This window comes from Gymnogyps californianus, chromosome Z (genome assembly GCF_018139145.2).
Source record: "Gymnogyps californianus isolate 813 chromosome Z, ASM1813914v2, whole genome shotgun sequence".
NCBI classification, from domain to species: domain Eukaryota; kingdom Metazoa; phylum Chordata; class Aves; order Accipitriformes; family Cathartidae; genus Gymnogyps; species Gymnogyps californianus.
The window spans coordinates 41,597,382-41,611,438 of NC_059500.1; the positions used below are offsets into that span (position 1 = coordinate 41,597,382).

The window sequence follows — 14,057 nt, forward strand, 5'->3', positions numbered from 1 at the left end:
ATGATGTACTAGAAGGTTTAAGAATTAACACGCCAAATGCAAATTTGTTTGTACTTCAGTGGGTACTCAGAAAATAGGGTTTTATACAGTGGACTCACTCTGGGAATACACTTGTGTAGTTGCATTTTGTTAGATTTTACTTACGTTTTGTGAAATAATGGAGTTTTGTTAGAGCACAACTGCTTTCTGAGATACTTTGGAAAGTAGTGATTTTTTTAATATGCTATGGCCAAATGTATCTGATGAGGTGAATAAATCAGCAGTTTCTCTTGCACTAAAGGGAATATGTTTGTATTGTGTATATGGGAGTGCCCTACCACTGAAAACACACTCTTTCAGAAAACTCCTTTCTTTTAGCAGCAAAGTCTTAATCTAATTTGAACTTTTGTCCAGGCAAGTCAATGGGGAAATGAGTAGCAGGGTCTGCTGATAATAGGGACCTCAATCAGACCCTTTCGGGCTATCACAACTGTATGGGGATCTGTTGTAACAGATGTAACCCGGCATCCTCCAAACCAGAGAAAGGAAGGCTTGAAAGTTACAAAAAATCTACTCTACACTGCCATTTTGCAATATTGGGAAACCTGTTAAACTCCAAAACTAGTGATCAGGCAAGCCCTTACGTTATCAGGAAAGCAACTCACTGTTTTAGAAGGATGGGGCCAGAATAATGGGCCCACAGAGATGATATTGGCCAGGAAGGAGGAAAATAGGGGTCATTGCCTGCTTCCAGCATACCATACCAACGAACGTGAGTGCCTTGTGCTGATACAGGCTACCAGAGATTCACTGCAGATGCAACAAGACATACCATTTCCTTCTGCCATGCCCTGAAACATAAGGGAGGCAGATTACAGGGAAGACACAGGAAACTGTTCCCAGTGAATAAACATGTAGAGGGACAGCAGAACGTACAAAATACTCTGTCACGTGCTATCAGCTGAGATCTCTCCTTCTCTCCACTATCTCACTCAAGAACCAGAAGGTATCTCTACTGAAACTAGTTCAGCCAGTGACGTTTCCCTTTTAACTTTAGTAGTCAACATGCCATTTTTCTAAATATTACTTTTCAAAGTTTAGCATTTCAGAGTCTTCAGGTGTAGTCAATGAAATAATCCTCTTGGAATTTCCATTGTCTTTTGTGATTGAGTGTGGCTAGGAGGTTCAGTATTAAGGCAACAGTGGAGCCTAAATGCTATATGTAATGGGCCTTTTGACATCCAGCCCTATATAAAGCACGAGGTTTAATTAAAAACAAGTAGTTGAATATATATGAAAATACACAGTAGTAATTTTGATGATGCACACTTTTTTCATGACAAATCTAGATGCTTACACTGTATTCATCAAACTTATTATGCATTTGTTATGTATCTGTCGCAGCGGTTAGCAAACACCTCACCAGGAAGTACCATTTCTAGAAGCAGCCCTAAACTTAGTGGTGGACAGTCTCCTCTAAACCCACGGTATGACAGGTAAGCCAGGTTTGCTTTTATTAAGTTTAAAAAGACTAGGGTATCACACTTGTCTTAGAAGAGCAAATATTGTCAAATAACAGAGAGAATAGTTCTGTCTGATTCCGAAAGACTGTGTGACAATAGCATATGATCCAAAGTATACTGAAGTCAATGGGAGTCTTTTCAATGACTTCAGAAAGCTCAGGAAAATTCTTTTCAGTGCAAATCATGAACTTAGGGAGAGTTTAAACAAACTTTTGTTTGGTCTTGGACTGTTTTGATTCTAGTTTGGTTCTCAATCTCCCCTCCTTGTCTCCAAGAAACTATAAAAATCTGCTGAGGACCTTTGTTAGCTAGCTTACTCAGTACTTAGGAAAGAAAACATTTTTGGTCATATCTTTGGCCTGTATGTCTGGTTTTCCCATGTAATAATTATTACAAAGGTACGTGGGCCTAATTCTTCAAAAGAATGAACATCCTCGTCTCACACTGACATGCAAGAGTAGTGAATGCACTTGGATATTAATGGGGTAAGAGCCACAGAGAACAGTAAGTTATCTAAATGCAAATATCAAATGGTCAGAGCTACTTTGGTTTTGTACTTACTGGATGCAGGTCATTGATCAGAGCTTCCTCAGATCATTGCAGAGACTCTCACTGAAGTCAGTGGGCTTTGGATCCAACCTCAAGTGCTGTAGATCATGCTGTGCTTTCACACTTTTTTTTTTTTTTTTTTAAAACAGCTCAACTGCCAGCAAAAATGTATGTCCTTACTCAATTGATAGATTGTTTTGTCTTACTTTTCTTTCAGTGGTACTTCAACCTCTAGAGAGATCTCTGTTATAGTTCTTAGTAGCCTGTGTTTTACATTTTGCCAGAGAGATTAATATCTCTGGTAGGGATTAAGTTGGCTTCTGCTTCACACTAATAGTATCCCCATTCATTCAATAGTGTTACTCTTATTCTGCTGTCTCCATGTGAGATGTGTTTGCTGGCAGTGAAGTTTTTTTTGTCACAAATTGATTCCTTCTGCTGAATGCAGATAAAACCAATTCCCCTCTGTTGGACCCTCTGCAAATTTTGAGAGGCATCCACTACTAAGTTGCATATTACATTGAGTAATTTTCTGAAGGGATAACTAAAACCTCTCTGGAGGCTTAGTGATGTCCTTCTCTGTGAATATTTATTAGTACCTGCCACATGGTGCAATCCTTGCGTTCCCACAAAAGTGAGAAATGCCAGCTACTTAAGAAGAAAGTCTATGTAGTAGGAATAAAACTTACTCGTAACAGGTGTGACTTAGTAGTATCGAAAGACAGAAAGAGATATGAATGTCCTAAAACCTGTTCATTTTCAGTACTTTGTCTGTCTCTTGACATCAGAGCAGCATTAAGGGATACTGATTTGCATTCTAACATGTTTTAAGCAATTTACATTAGCAGGTATACTTTTTTTAGCTGTATCATACATCTTGGTCTAACTTGCTTTAAGCACATATGAAATTTGCAGCATTGAATTCATGCTTCAGTGAGGTTGGAAATGGACTACTGAAGACTTTTATTTCAGGGAATGCCTGACAGGCTTAACTTTGTTATAGCATGCACCCTTCCTCTGTATTTCAGTGATTTGGTATAGGCTAGTAAGTGCATGAATACAAATAGCATGGATGCTTTGCTATTCCACAGCAGAGATCATGCTCATTCATGAGATTATTCATTAGCCTGAAAGGATGTAGATTAGATGGTTCTAGATGTTGTTGCGTGGGACAATGATGCCTCTGTCACCCCTATTTGGCCACTTGCAGGGAGGAATTATATTCAACTCAGTAACAGCTGCATAATCTGGTGATTCTCCCCAGTGTACTCTTCTGTGGTGTGCCATTGCACTGGGAGCTCCCAGCCCCTCTGGCAGCAAACTATCTTTACAAGGATTGATGCTGACCTTGTCTGTTCTAGCAGTTTGGTGCTTCACGTCCATTCCCAATAGGATAGAGCCAAACTGGTTCTCACTTCTCCGCTGTGACTTGGAGACCTTTTCTACCTCAGTTTAATTTGTGCCTGTCCCTGTCTTGCTGCAGGAGCAGGATAATGATTGTAGCCATAGTAAACTTTTTTAAAAGATTGATTCTTTTAAGATTCACTCTATTAATCTTTCTTTTCTGTAGTTTCATTTACATAAATAAAAACTAAATTGTTTTTTCTGTAAGCCATACTGTCATTGCTGTATGTCATTTAAGTATTTTTATATATTACAGCATCCAGAATGAAAAAAAAAAAAAAAAAGAAAAGGCCTTTGAAAGAAGGGTGAGGGGAAAGAAGGGACTTTTGTGTAAAACCTTAAGTTTCGTGTAGCCTACCAAACTGTAAGAAAACACGTTTCAGTGACTTCTTCCAACATTACTAATCTCCTAACTCGGTTACCCCCTATTCTATATTTATAGCTGTTACTTATTGGCCTGTGTGCCTCTGTGAGCAAATGCATTCATTTAATTCAGATACAGTATTTCAAGGTCATTTTATGTGTATTAGAATAGGCCAAAATTAGCTAAACCATCAGCTATGATTTTCTGCCTTTGATGTCTTCATAGTACGTCATTTTCTGAATCTTTTTTAAACTGTTTTTTCTGTGTCTGAATAAATGGACATTCTTACTGAGACTCGGGAAGTTGTCATCAATAACTTAGATTATATAATTTAATCTGAACATCCTAAGAGCTATGATTGAAAAAGCGATTTTTTAGAAAGGCAAAATAGGCATTGACATATGTCTTAAAGTGTATAGTTAGCATTTCTAAATATTGACTATTCCAGAATGGCCCAGATTTTGTTGGGAAAAACAATTGTGGAATAATTTTTTTCCCCCCCTCCAATATTTTCTTATTAGATCATCTCATTCTTCTTGTGTGGATGAAGATTATGATTCTTTAGCCCTTTGTGATCCTATGCAAAGGATAAACTGTGAAGTTGACAGCTTGCCTGAGAGCTGTTTTGACAGTGGTTTGTCTACCCTGAGAGATTCAAATGAGTATGATTCAGAAGTGGAATACAGGCATCAAAGGATTTTTCAAAGGTCACAGTGTATGCAAGAAAGCTTTGGTGGTGATGCTTCTGATACAGATGTAAGTGCCAGAGTTACTCCTTCTCTGAGAAAGACCTTTGGTTGGAGACACAATTAGTTTCCTGTTTTTACAATGAAATGGATCTTTGATCATAGGCCAGTTAAAACTAAGTATTTGGGTTATATGCATTTAAATAGGATTAGTGACAATTTTTTGGAGAATGCATAAATAGTTACTCCTTTTTAAAATAAACTGTTTGTTTTGACATTTTTCGTAGATTTTTGAGGTAATAACTTCATTTTTGAAGTACACGTGATTTTTGAAGGTTGTTAAACAGCATGCAGACAGGAGCCCATTTACTAATGATTAAAAAGCAGATACTGTAGAAGTAAAATAGGTTTCCATTCACTTTCTCTTACTATGCTGTGGCAGTAAATGAAAAAATCACCTAGATGAGAAAAAGAATACTGTTAGTGCATACATTGACTTACACAGTAAGTCTCAGAGAATTTAGAAATGTAGGAAGGTGTTATTGTGTCCATTTTATTGTTAGTAAAATGGAGAGCTTTACTGATGACTACATAGGAAGACTAGTATCAAGCACAGTAGAACACGGGTTTTTTTAGAGCAGATCCTTTACTGTACATTTAGTAGAGACATTTAGTCTGTTTGCAGTTGAAAATGCTATGAATAGCCGTGATTACAGTTGTGCTGTATTTAATTTAGCTTAAGTTGTAATAGCATAGAGACTGTCTTGTAGAGAAATTCTTAATTTTTGTAAAATAAGCTTTGAAATAAAGTATTTGTTTATTGTAATTATTTTTTAAGCTGAAATTTTCCGTATGGAAATTAATTTGCTCTATCTGGAAACTGTACTGAAAGCATGTATGCCAAACAGCAAACACGTTTCAGGACCAAGTGTAGGCTATAGTAAACAGCAAATGTGAATAAGAACAGAATAATCACGGTATTTCGACTAGAACTGCACAGCTCTATATAGTAATTTATCTCTGTTTAATCCAAACTATTAAAATAAATGTTTTAATCACTCTTAGCTGTGCCTTTCCAAAAAAGCATACTTTTCTCACCGGAGCTAACATACTAGCTTCTGCTTTCAGGTTCCAGAGATCAGGGATGAAGAAGCATACAGTCCTGATAACAGCAGTACAGTATTAGACTGGAAGCCCTCACGACCAGTAAGTCGAAGCAGCTCAATTGCTTCAACAAGGAAATACATATCTGCTCTTACCCCTCAGGTAACCAGTTCTTTAGGAAAAAAAAGAAAGTGTTTGATGTAGAGAATATTCTTTATATGAGTTGAAATAGAGGCGTTCTTTTTATTTTCAGTCAGATGCAACTGAATGTACTCCGAAATACCCCAGTTCAGAGAAGGCTTACAAGATTGTTCTTGCTGGAGACGCAGCAGTGGGAAAATCCAGTTTCCTTACGAGACTTTGCAAGAATGAATTTCGAGGCAATACCAGCGCAACCCTGGGTATAGTTGTTGTTGTTCTTAAAATACTAAAGTGAATTTCATTGCTGTTCTGCAGAAGTGGGTGAAAAGATGACCCTCTGTGGTTGCTTGCCAAGGTTTCCTGAGTATACACACACAGTTTCTTAGGCTGTGAGATATGAGTACTAAAGCTTAGAAGGGCCTAACTGCTGTTTGGAGTGGAAATAGGGTACTGCTCTAATTTAGTTTCTCTTTGCAAAGCACAAAGCCTGTTCCTGAACAACACGAAGCACCAGAAAAGGGAGTTTCAGTGTAATGAACTTAGAACGTGTGTATGATCCTTTTCGCATTTTTCATTGCTTTCTTGTCTTCTCAGCTCTTTCCTTAGTATTTCATACTATCCTTTGATGTCTTTCATACTATTTTTTGTCTCCATTTCTTCAAAGTGTTATTGAAACTTTGGTTTAAATGCAGCTGGAGGGATTTCTGACTGACTTGTTGTGTGTATTATTATAGCTGTCAGCTAACAAACTTGTCTTACTGATTCCAAAGACTGAATTTTTGTCTTCCAATCAAATCATAGTTATATATTTGTTTTATTGTCTCTGAGTCAGGATTTTTGTTCTAATTTATTTTTTCCTCCTTGGCATTTGAAATAAAGTCTGTTTTATAAAAATGTTTCCATAAAACTTCTTCCATAAAACTGTTTAGCAAAATAAATCAGAGAGAGATCTTCTTGTTTGCTGGTCATAATGCCAAATTTGTATCAATGCTTCTGGAAAAATGTGTGCGTAAAATATTTCTTTAATTTTTTATCTAAAGACAAATTAAATACATTCAGGGGATTATTGCAGTTCAAGGCTATGTGAATGACTGAAATCTCATTATCTATTGAAAGAGATGAATTTTGAAATAACTGTTGTATATGACACATAACTTCATTTTCTGTGGGTTTTTTAAGGTTATTTATGTTTTTTATTACACTATACACATTATTCTTTTCAGGTGTGGATTTTCAAATGAAAAGACTAATTGTTGATGGAGAACCTACAGTGCTACAACTGTGGGACACAGCTGGGCAGGAGAGGTTAGTGATTCTCTGCACTTATGTAATTTCAACTGGTTTGTTTCTAAAAGACGTTTGCCTTTTTTCATCTAGGTGAAAAAAATTCCACTAAATATTATATGGCCCTATAGTAAGTCAGTATAGCCATATGTAAATGTCTATAAACAGATGTGATTTTGCTTTGCTGAGACCTCAAGACAGGTAGAATGTTTATTTGGTAGCTTTGGTGATGCCTGAGATAATCTTTTCTCTCTGCAGAGAGAAATAGTTGAGGTTCACCGCAGCATGAATTAATTAAATCTGTATGTCCCTCTCTTGCAATACAAAAAGATGGAGCAGATGTACATTGTTTCTTCCATTTTTAGTCTTTAGCTCTCTTTGTCCTTACAGACCTGTATTTCTGAGCAGGCTTTGTCTTAGAGATTCCCTTCCCTTCACCCTCCTCTCCTCTTCTTTCCTTGAAAGTCCTGATCCTAATTTGCATTGTATTTAGTGTATGAAAACTTCTTCCCAAAGACTTTAAAAAGACTTAGAGCAAAATTGTACAGATTGCTGAATGTATATCCAAGATTCTTCAAATTATTGTGTAGAGTTTCCTCAAAATGCTATGACATCCTTACTTGAGAGCCGTTACTTATTCACTGTCAGCTTTTGGGGCTTATTAAGAGGTTAATCTAACACCTTGGAAGTCAGTTTAATCTGTTCATTGACCAAGATTTGTATTGGGCTGTATGTGTTTACTTTTGCCTGAATGAGTGATTATGTGAAGTAGGTAGTCAGAGGCCCAGTCATTCTCCTCCCACATAATAAATTTGTGAAGAATATTTTAATATATAATGTAAATAACTAGTTCCTGTACTTGATTGTTCAGTAGCTTGTGTTACGTTAATGGCAAAGATGACTGTAACTGATGGATTCATTCCTGGAATAAGTTTATTGGTTTCATATTTTTTTCAAAAGTAGCACGGTAGCCCACTCAATTTATTAAGTTATATGTAAGTGAAAAAGCCTTGCCACCTAATCAAAAGTCTGGTGCAAAGCAGATTATTTGTAATAGATACACTGTAGATTGTTTTGATACAAAAAATGTTGATTGGTGTTTAGGACAGAATCCTGTGGATCCTTACGGAGCATTTGTAGACCTGCGTCAGCAGTTTTCAAGAACTACTTACGAAAGAAGCTATGAGAAAACTCATCTTGTAATGTGGAGAGAATCTTACTCAGTAGTGCAATAAAGTAATGCTGTGTTCTTAATGATGTTAAATTGAATTCTTTTTTGATAATGTAGCCTTATGCAAATCTTTTTTTTCTGAAAGATTCCGAAGTATTGCTAAATCATACTTCAGAAGAGCAGATGGTGTCTTACTGCTATATGACGTAACGTGTGAAAAAAGCTTTCTTAATGTGCGAGAATGGGTGGATATGATTGAGGTAAGACCCTTAAGTATATACAACTTACAAACTATGTTTCACTGCATTGTTAACCTTATTATTTAGAAAATTTGAATTTCTGTATATTGGAATTAGCCAGACTGCAGTCTCTCATAGAAGTAAAAGCTACATGGAAGTCCTTAATGTATTCTGACATGTTCAGTTAGTGTTAAAACTGATACTTCTTTTTGTATAAGAGTATCATGTAATCACACTCTTCCCATTCACTTCCTTTTGAAATGAACATGAGAACCCATTTCAGATACCCTTTTGTGGATGGCTTGGGTATTCCTTGGAGTCTTTGCATTTTAAACCAGTTCGTTAGATTCTGTAAATTAGCTATAGTTCAAGTGAAATTTTCAGTATTTCTTTCTACTATTACTTCTTGTTTGTTTATTTGAATACAAATTTGCACTTAATGAAAAGGATTTTTCTCTCATAGCAGAAGTGTTTAATAGGAGGGAAAGTGATATGCAAAATCTTTAATTCATCTTCTGAAAGCCATTTCTTTTAATCATGGTATAGGAGCTGGTCACTTTTCCCATAGTAATTTTGTCGTATAGCATTTGGATACAGTAGCTGTTTCCATTAGATTAACTTAACACGTGAAATTCCTTGTTGGGAAACAGGGCTTATGGGAATGGAAGCACATCTTTGCAGGCTGATGTTTAAGCAGCCTGCTTAAGTATTGGCTGGCTTATGAAAAGTTCTCAGGATGACTCTCATAATATGTCATTTTTTGTGATAGTGTGCAAGACTTTTTTTTGTGGGAAGGAAATCAGCATGACATAATGATGCTAGTTACTTTTTTGTATTCTGAGTGTTCTAGCAATAAGGAAATAAAATCCTCTTTACAGGATGCAACTCATGAGAATATTCCAATTATGATGGTGGGAAACAAAGCAGATCTCCGTCAAGCTGTTACAGAACAAGGGCAAAAATGTGTGCCTATAAACTATGGAGAAAAGCTGGCTATGGTAAGGTCCAAGTCTACGTCTTTAGAATAAAATGGTCTTAAGAACTTTAATCTGAAAAGCATGTGAGAAACTAGTAAACAAAAGTCATTTTGTGGTCATTTGTTCAAATCTAGTAATTAGGATTCATGGATACTTTTCATGAGAACTACCCTATTTTGATGGTGTTTGCTGGTCTAAATCACATCTCAGTGTCCACTGAGGTAAACTTCATTATTGGCTGGGATGGTCTTCTCAGTCTTTATGGTGAAAAAGTGGATGGACTAGGAGACTGAGTTTTTCTGCTGCCAAAGAGAAATTGCCAGTGCAAGTATGAAGCACACTAGTGAGCATCTGAGGTTTTTCACCTGGCTTGTGTCTGTCCAGCTTTTGAGTGGAATATTTTCATCTTCAAGAGACTATCTTGTATTCCTGCCACAACTGCAGAAAGAAAAAAGGAACACTCTGCTATAAATAGAAGTGTGGACAAGTTGCATGTATTTATATGGGCGATAAGGGATGCACATATCCCGTATTTTGCAGAAAAAAATGTAGAAACATTAGAGTCTTGAGCTGCTGAATGCTTGCGCAATTGATTGATTATACCGGGGCAGATATCATGTCTGTTATTTATGGAATGATATTTCTGGTTAACCTAGAATACCAGATGCTGTAGTTTATGAGTAGCTAACAAGCTGTCCTGGCAACTCTCTTCCTATTTTGCAATCTTGTGGACAAGAAGACTGAGTTTGGACATTAAGCCTACGATGTGTTTTTTATTCAGTTTGTTAATTCAGAATATAATGAATATAAAAAAGATACAATTAAAAAGCAGTTACTGTTTTTTTCACAGTACTAAAGTGAATGTAGTGGAGAATTAAGAGTACCAGAAGAAATCTTGTTCATTTAAATGTGTGTTGTCTGTCTTTGTGTTATTGAGGAAACCATTTGTAATTGAATATACTTATTCACATGGGAACCATTTCAGATTAGTTGGCTTAACATTTTATTTTTACTCACAGACTTATAATGCACTATTCTGTGAAACAAGTGCTAAAGACGGATCTAATATTGTAGAAGCAGTTCTTCATCTTGCTCGGTAAGTAGCCACGTTTCTATTTTCGAATAAACACATCTGAGTATATTTTATAAAAAGGACATTATATGTGAATATACATACAAAGACACACATGTACATTTAAAGTTGTACCAACATCAAATTCAACAAACAAAATTTAAAAAACAATACCATGTTAAATCTTTATACATAAATGCAAGACAGGATTTATTCGCAGTTTAATCAAGTAACATTTTTGCTTGCAAATGTTACAAAGCTGTCTCAATAATTAATATTTAAATCAGAGCTCAGTTGTGGAGCTCACAATTTTAAAACCTGTTTGGTGAATGAATTACGTTTTTTAATGGTACGTGGATTTGCTTTCTTAATTCCTTCTTAAATTAATTTCAAATGGGTATAATTCTATGTATAATTACTTCTTAATTCTTTCACATATATTAATATATATTCGGTTTTATTACTGACCATTCTAATCCCACATATTTTCTTTGATGTCCCTTTCTCTAAATTATTTAAAAGATAGAACTTCTGATTATATCCATTTAGCAACCTGGTATTTCTGTGATAATGTGTGAGCCAAACATTACACTTCTACTACCTTTCCAAACCATTCTCGGTTACAATATAATTTTGAAGGGCTGGCGGTATGTAATGAGTCCTCAGCCTTTGATTTTTCAGTTTAATACATGGAGCTCAAGGCCAGAATTACAAACCCGATTCATGTGATTTTTGCAGCAGCCTAATGCAATAATCAAACATCTTGACATTTGGTCAGTATTTGATTATTCATTTTTAAAATACTACTGATTAACATGGCTTGAATACAAAATACTGGCTTTCTAGAGAGGATCATTGCTTCTTCACATGGGACTTTCAAGAGCACCCGTATTTCCAGGAAAATGCATCCGTCAGAGATGCAGCAAGGACGTAGGCATTTATTTGTCTGTCAGTGTCAATGTGAAGTTAATTGCTGATTTGGTAAATGACTCATTTCCAAGAACCTGGCCATGAATGCAGCAGTGGATTATGAAATTAGAGAACATACATAGCACAGTTATATAACATTAATCACAGTTGGAAAATTATCTCTGATGTTTAAACATGATAACTTTGTTTAACTGTTTCAAGGATAAAAAAATGTTTTGGCAGTTGAAGCCTCTCTTTTCAGAATCTCAAAAAAAAAAAAAAAAAAATTTGGTGTTTTTCTTCACAAGGTTCATTGATCCTCAAATGGTATAGATGTTACCCAGAACCTTGGTCTGGAATGGTTGGCTGCAATTTCTTTACTGAAGTCTTAGTAATTTGTATTCTTTGAAAGAAGCATTTCATTTTGAAACAAAATTTCCTAAATGAACATTTCATTACCATTATGTTGAATAATACAGTGTTCTGAGAGGAACTTCATGAATTTATTCTACTAATATGAGGAGGACTTAAATTATTTTTTATATATATATATAAAAGCAAGAAGTTTTAGAGCTGTCTTTTGACATTCTAGGGGGCCCATAGTAAGAATACAGGTCAATAATCACCCATACATACACAACTTTTAAGTCTGCATTTATAATAAAATATCCAACAATGTGCATTTTTCCTCTGAGGGTAAATTTATACTTGAAATTGCAGTTATTTAGTTTTATACTTTCAGCTATGAACATATGCTGTTTCTACGGTAATATACTGAAGCAAACAAATTAAAGAAAAATGATAAAAAGAAAAGGAAAGGGAAACCAGAACATTGTGGAGTTATTACATATCCAAAATTGTTATATTTCTATCACTAACTATGATTTGTATAGAAATATTGATATGATTCCCAAATTGGAAACTTGTAAGACGTTGATTCTGTGAACTAAAAACCATAGTTTTAACCACGCAATAGATGATGGTGAGCTCTGTAAGATACACTGAGAGAAATGGAACAGTGAACATGAATAGAAATATATTAACTGAGTGCATTTTTTTGTTTGATTGTTTGCTTTTTTTACAGTGAAGTACGAAAACGAAGTGATAATCAAGACGATACGAGGTCAGTAACCAGCCTGGCTGGAACACCTGTCAAAAAATCAGCACTCACGAAAAACTGTTGCAATGTTTAAGTGACAGATACTTTTCCTGACCTAAATAACTTGTATATTTAAAAAAAAAAATATGAAGGATTTAAATAACGTATTCTTTTTATTGTGGATATATACATTTGTGTATTTAGAAATTGCACATCATGCTAAAAATCCAGACTCTACTTTCTGCTTGTTCATATTTGTGCACTTGCTTTGCCCCATAGGCTCTGGTTTCACTTTTCTTAAGTAATACAAGGCAATGAAGTGAGCTCAGAATCAGTGCTACAGTAGTCACTGCATACAATATTGTAATATATTTTGTCTTGTTTACCTGCTTGTTTCTTTATGGGCTCAATATTTCTTACATACAGAACATGATAATATCATATATTACTCATAGGAAAAGAAAAAATTACAGCATTTTGCTCGTGTCCGCTTATCTAGTTTTTTAAAGGCCTTAAGTTATATGTTGATGAAACATTTCCCAAGAAAACCCCAGACCATTAAAAGGTTGCCTAGATCCAGGTAAACCCTAAGTTCAGGGCATGAAGCAGAATGGTCTCTGTCGGGAGAAGACAGTGGCAGGTGCATGGGGTTTTGGTGTAATTTCGCAAAAGCTGGTGAGTTAGAATTTATTTAATTTTGGGAGTTGGGGTTTGATTCAGAACTGAGAAGTAGACTTTACATCCGATCCTACACAGCTCAGAAGTGAAAGGAACATTTGCATGGACTACTACTGTTCAAAATTCCAGAGAGACTGTAATATGTAGGATTACTGAGATGAATGAGTGATCCAATACATGCCTGATTGTTTAGACTAGATCATTATTAGTATTACAGAGAGATATGGGTTGTAATTTTTCCCTTTTTTTTCAAATGTCTTCCATTCAGACACTAATTGAGGGATTGTAATAGTACAGAGGAGTCTGTTTTAATGGATATTCTTTATGCATTTTTGAAGTTTTAAACCTGCAGGTGAAAGAATTGCTGCACAGGCACAAGCATCTGTATAAACTGTTCATTAAAAGAAGTCCCTGAAGTGAACAGCAACTGCTTACCTTAATGAGAATTCCTTTGCCTGATTTTAGGAAAATCCTGAGAATCTCACCAGTGGGTGGTAGCTTTAGGTGTCAGCATCTCTAGAAACTGAGTTATTATTGCTTATAATAGTTCCCAAAAGTCCTGTAGTGTAGTAAAAATTGTAGGTATTTCTACAGTTAACAGTCATGATCCAATTCTCAGCTTTCACTAATTTTGATCGGAATGGGATAGGGCCCCTTCAGAGCAAGCAAACTGTTTCAGTCTTTTCTGTATATATTAATAAAACATCTCCAGGCTGAAACCTAGCCCAGTAAATCAACCTTGGATAAAGTTTTATGGACTGATTGGAAACCCATATGACTAGCAGCTGTTACTGCATTTTATCAGCACTATATTTGAACACTGTATAGCCTGTGCTGTGTTATCAGTTTTATAAAATGCGGAGATCTCAGAAACAGGT

The 14,057-nt window shown here is 35.5% G+C and overlaps 1 protein-coding gene across 1 annotated transcript in view; it reads left to right on the forward strand.

The window, feature by feature from the left end:
* Positions 1–12,595, forward strand: part of RASEF (RAS and EF-hand domain containing) — a 32,366-nt gene extending 19,771 nt beyond the window's left edge. The window contains exons 9-17 of the mRNA XM_050913405.1: positions 1,384–1,475; positions 4,341–4,575; positions 5,634–5,771; positions 5,863–6,010; positions 6,974–7,055; positions 8,351–8,465; positions 9,323–9,442; positions 10,441–10,517; positions 12,487–12,595. Of these exons, the coding sequence (XP_050769362.1) occupies positions 1,384–1,475; positions 4,341–4,575; positions 5,634–5,771; positions 5,863–6,010; positions 6,974–7,055; positions 8,351–8,465; positions 9,323–9,442; positions 10,441–10,517; positions 12,487–12,595 (1,116 nt within the window). The remainder of the gene's footprint in view (positions 1–1,383; positions 1,476–4,340; positions 4,576–5,633; positions 5,772–5,862; positions 6,011–6,973; positions 7,056–8,350; positions 8,466–9,322; positions 9,443–10,440; positions 10,518–12,486) is intronic.
* The last annotated feature ends 1,462 nt before the right edge of the window (positions 12,596–14,057 follow it).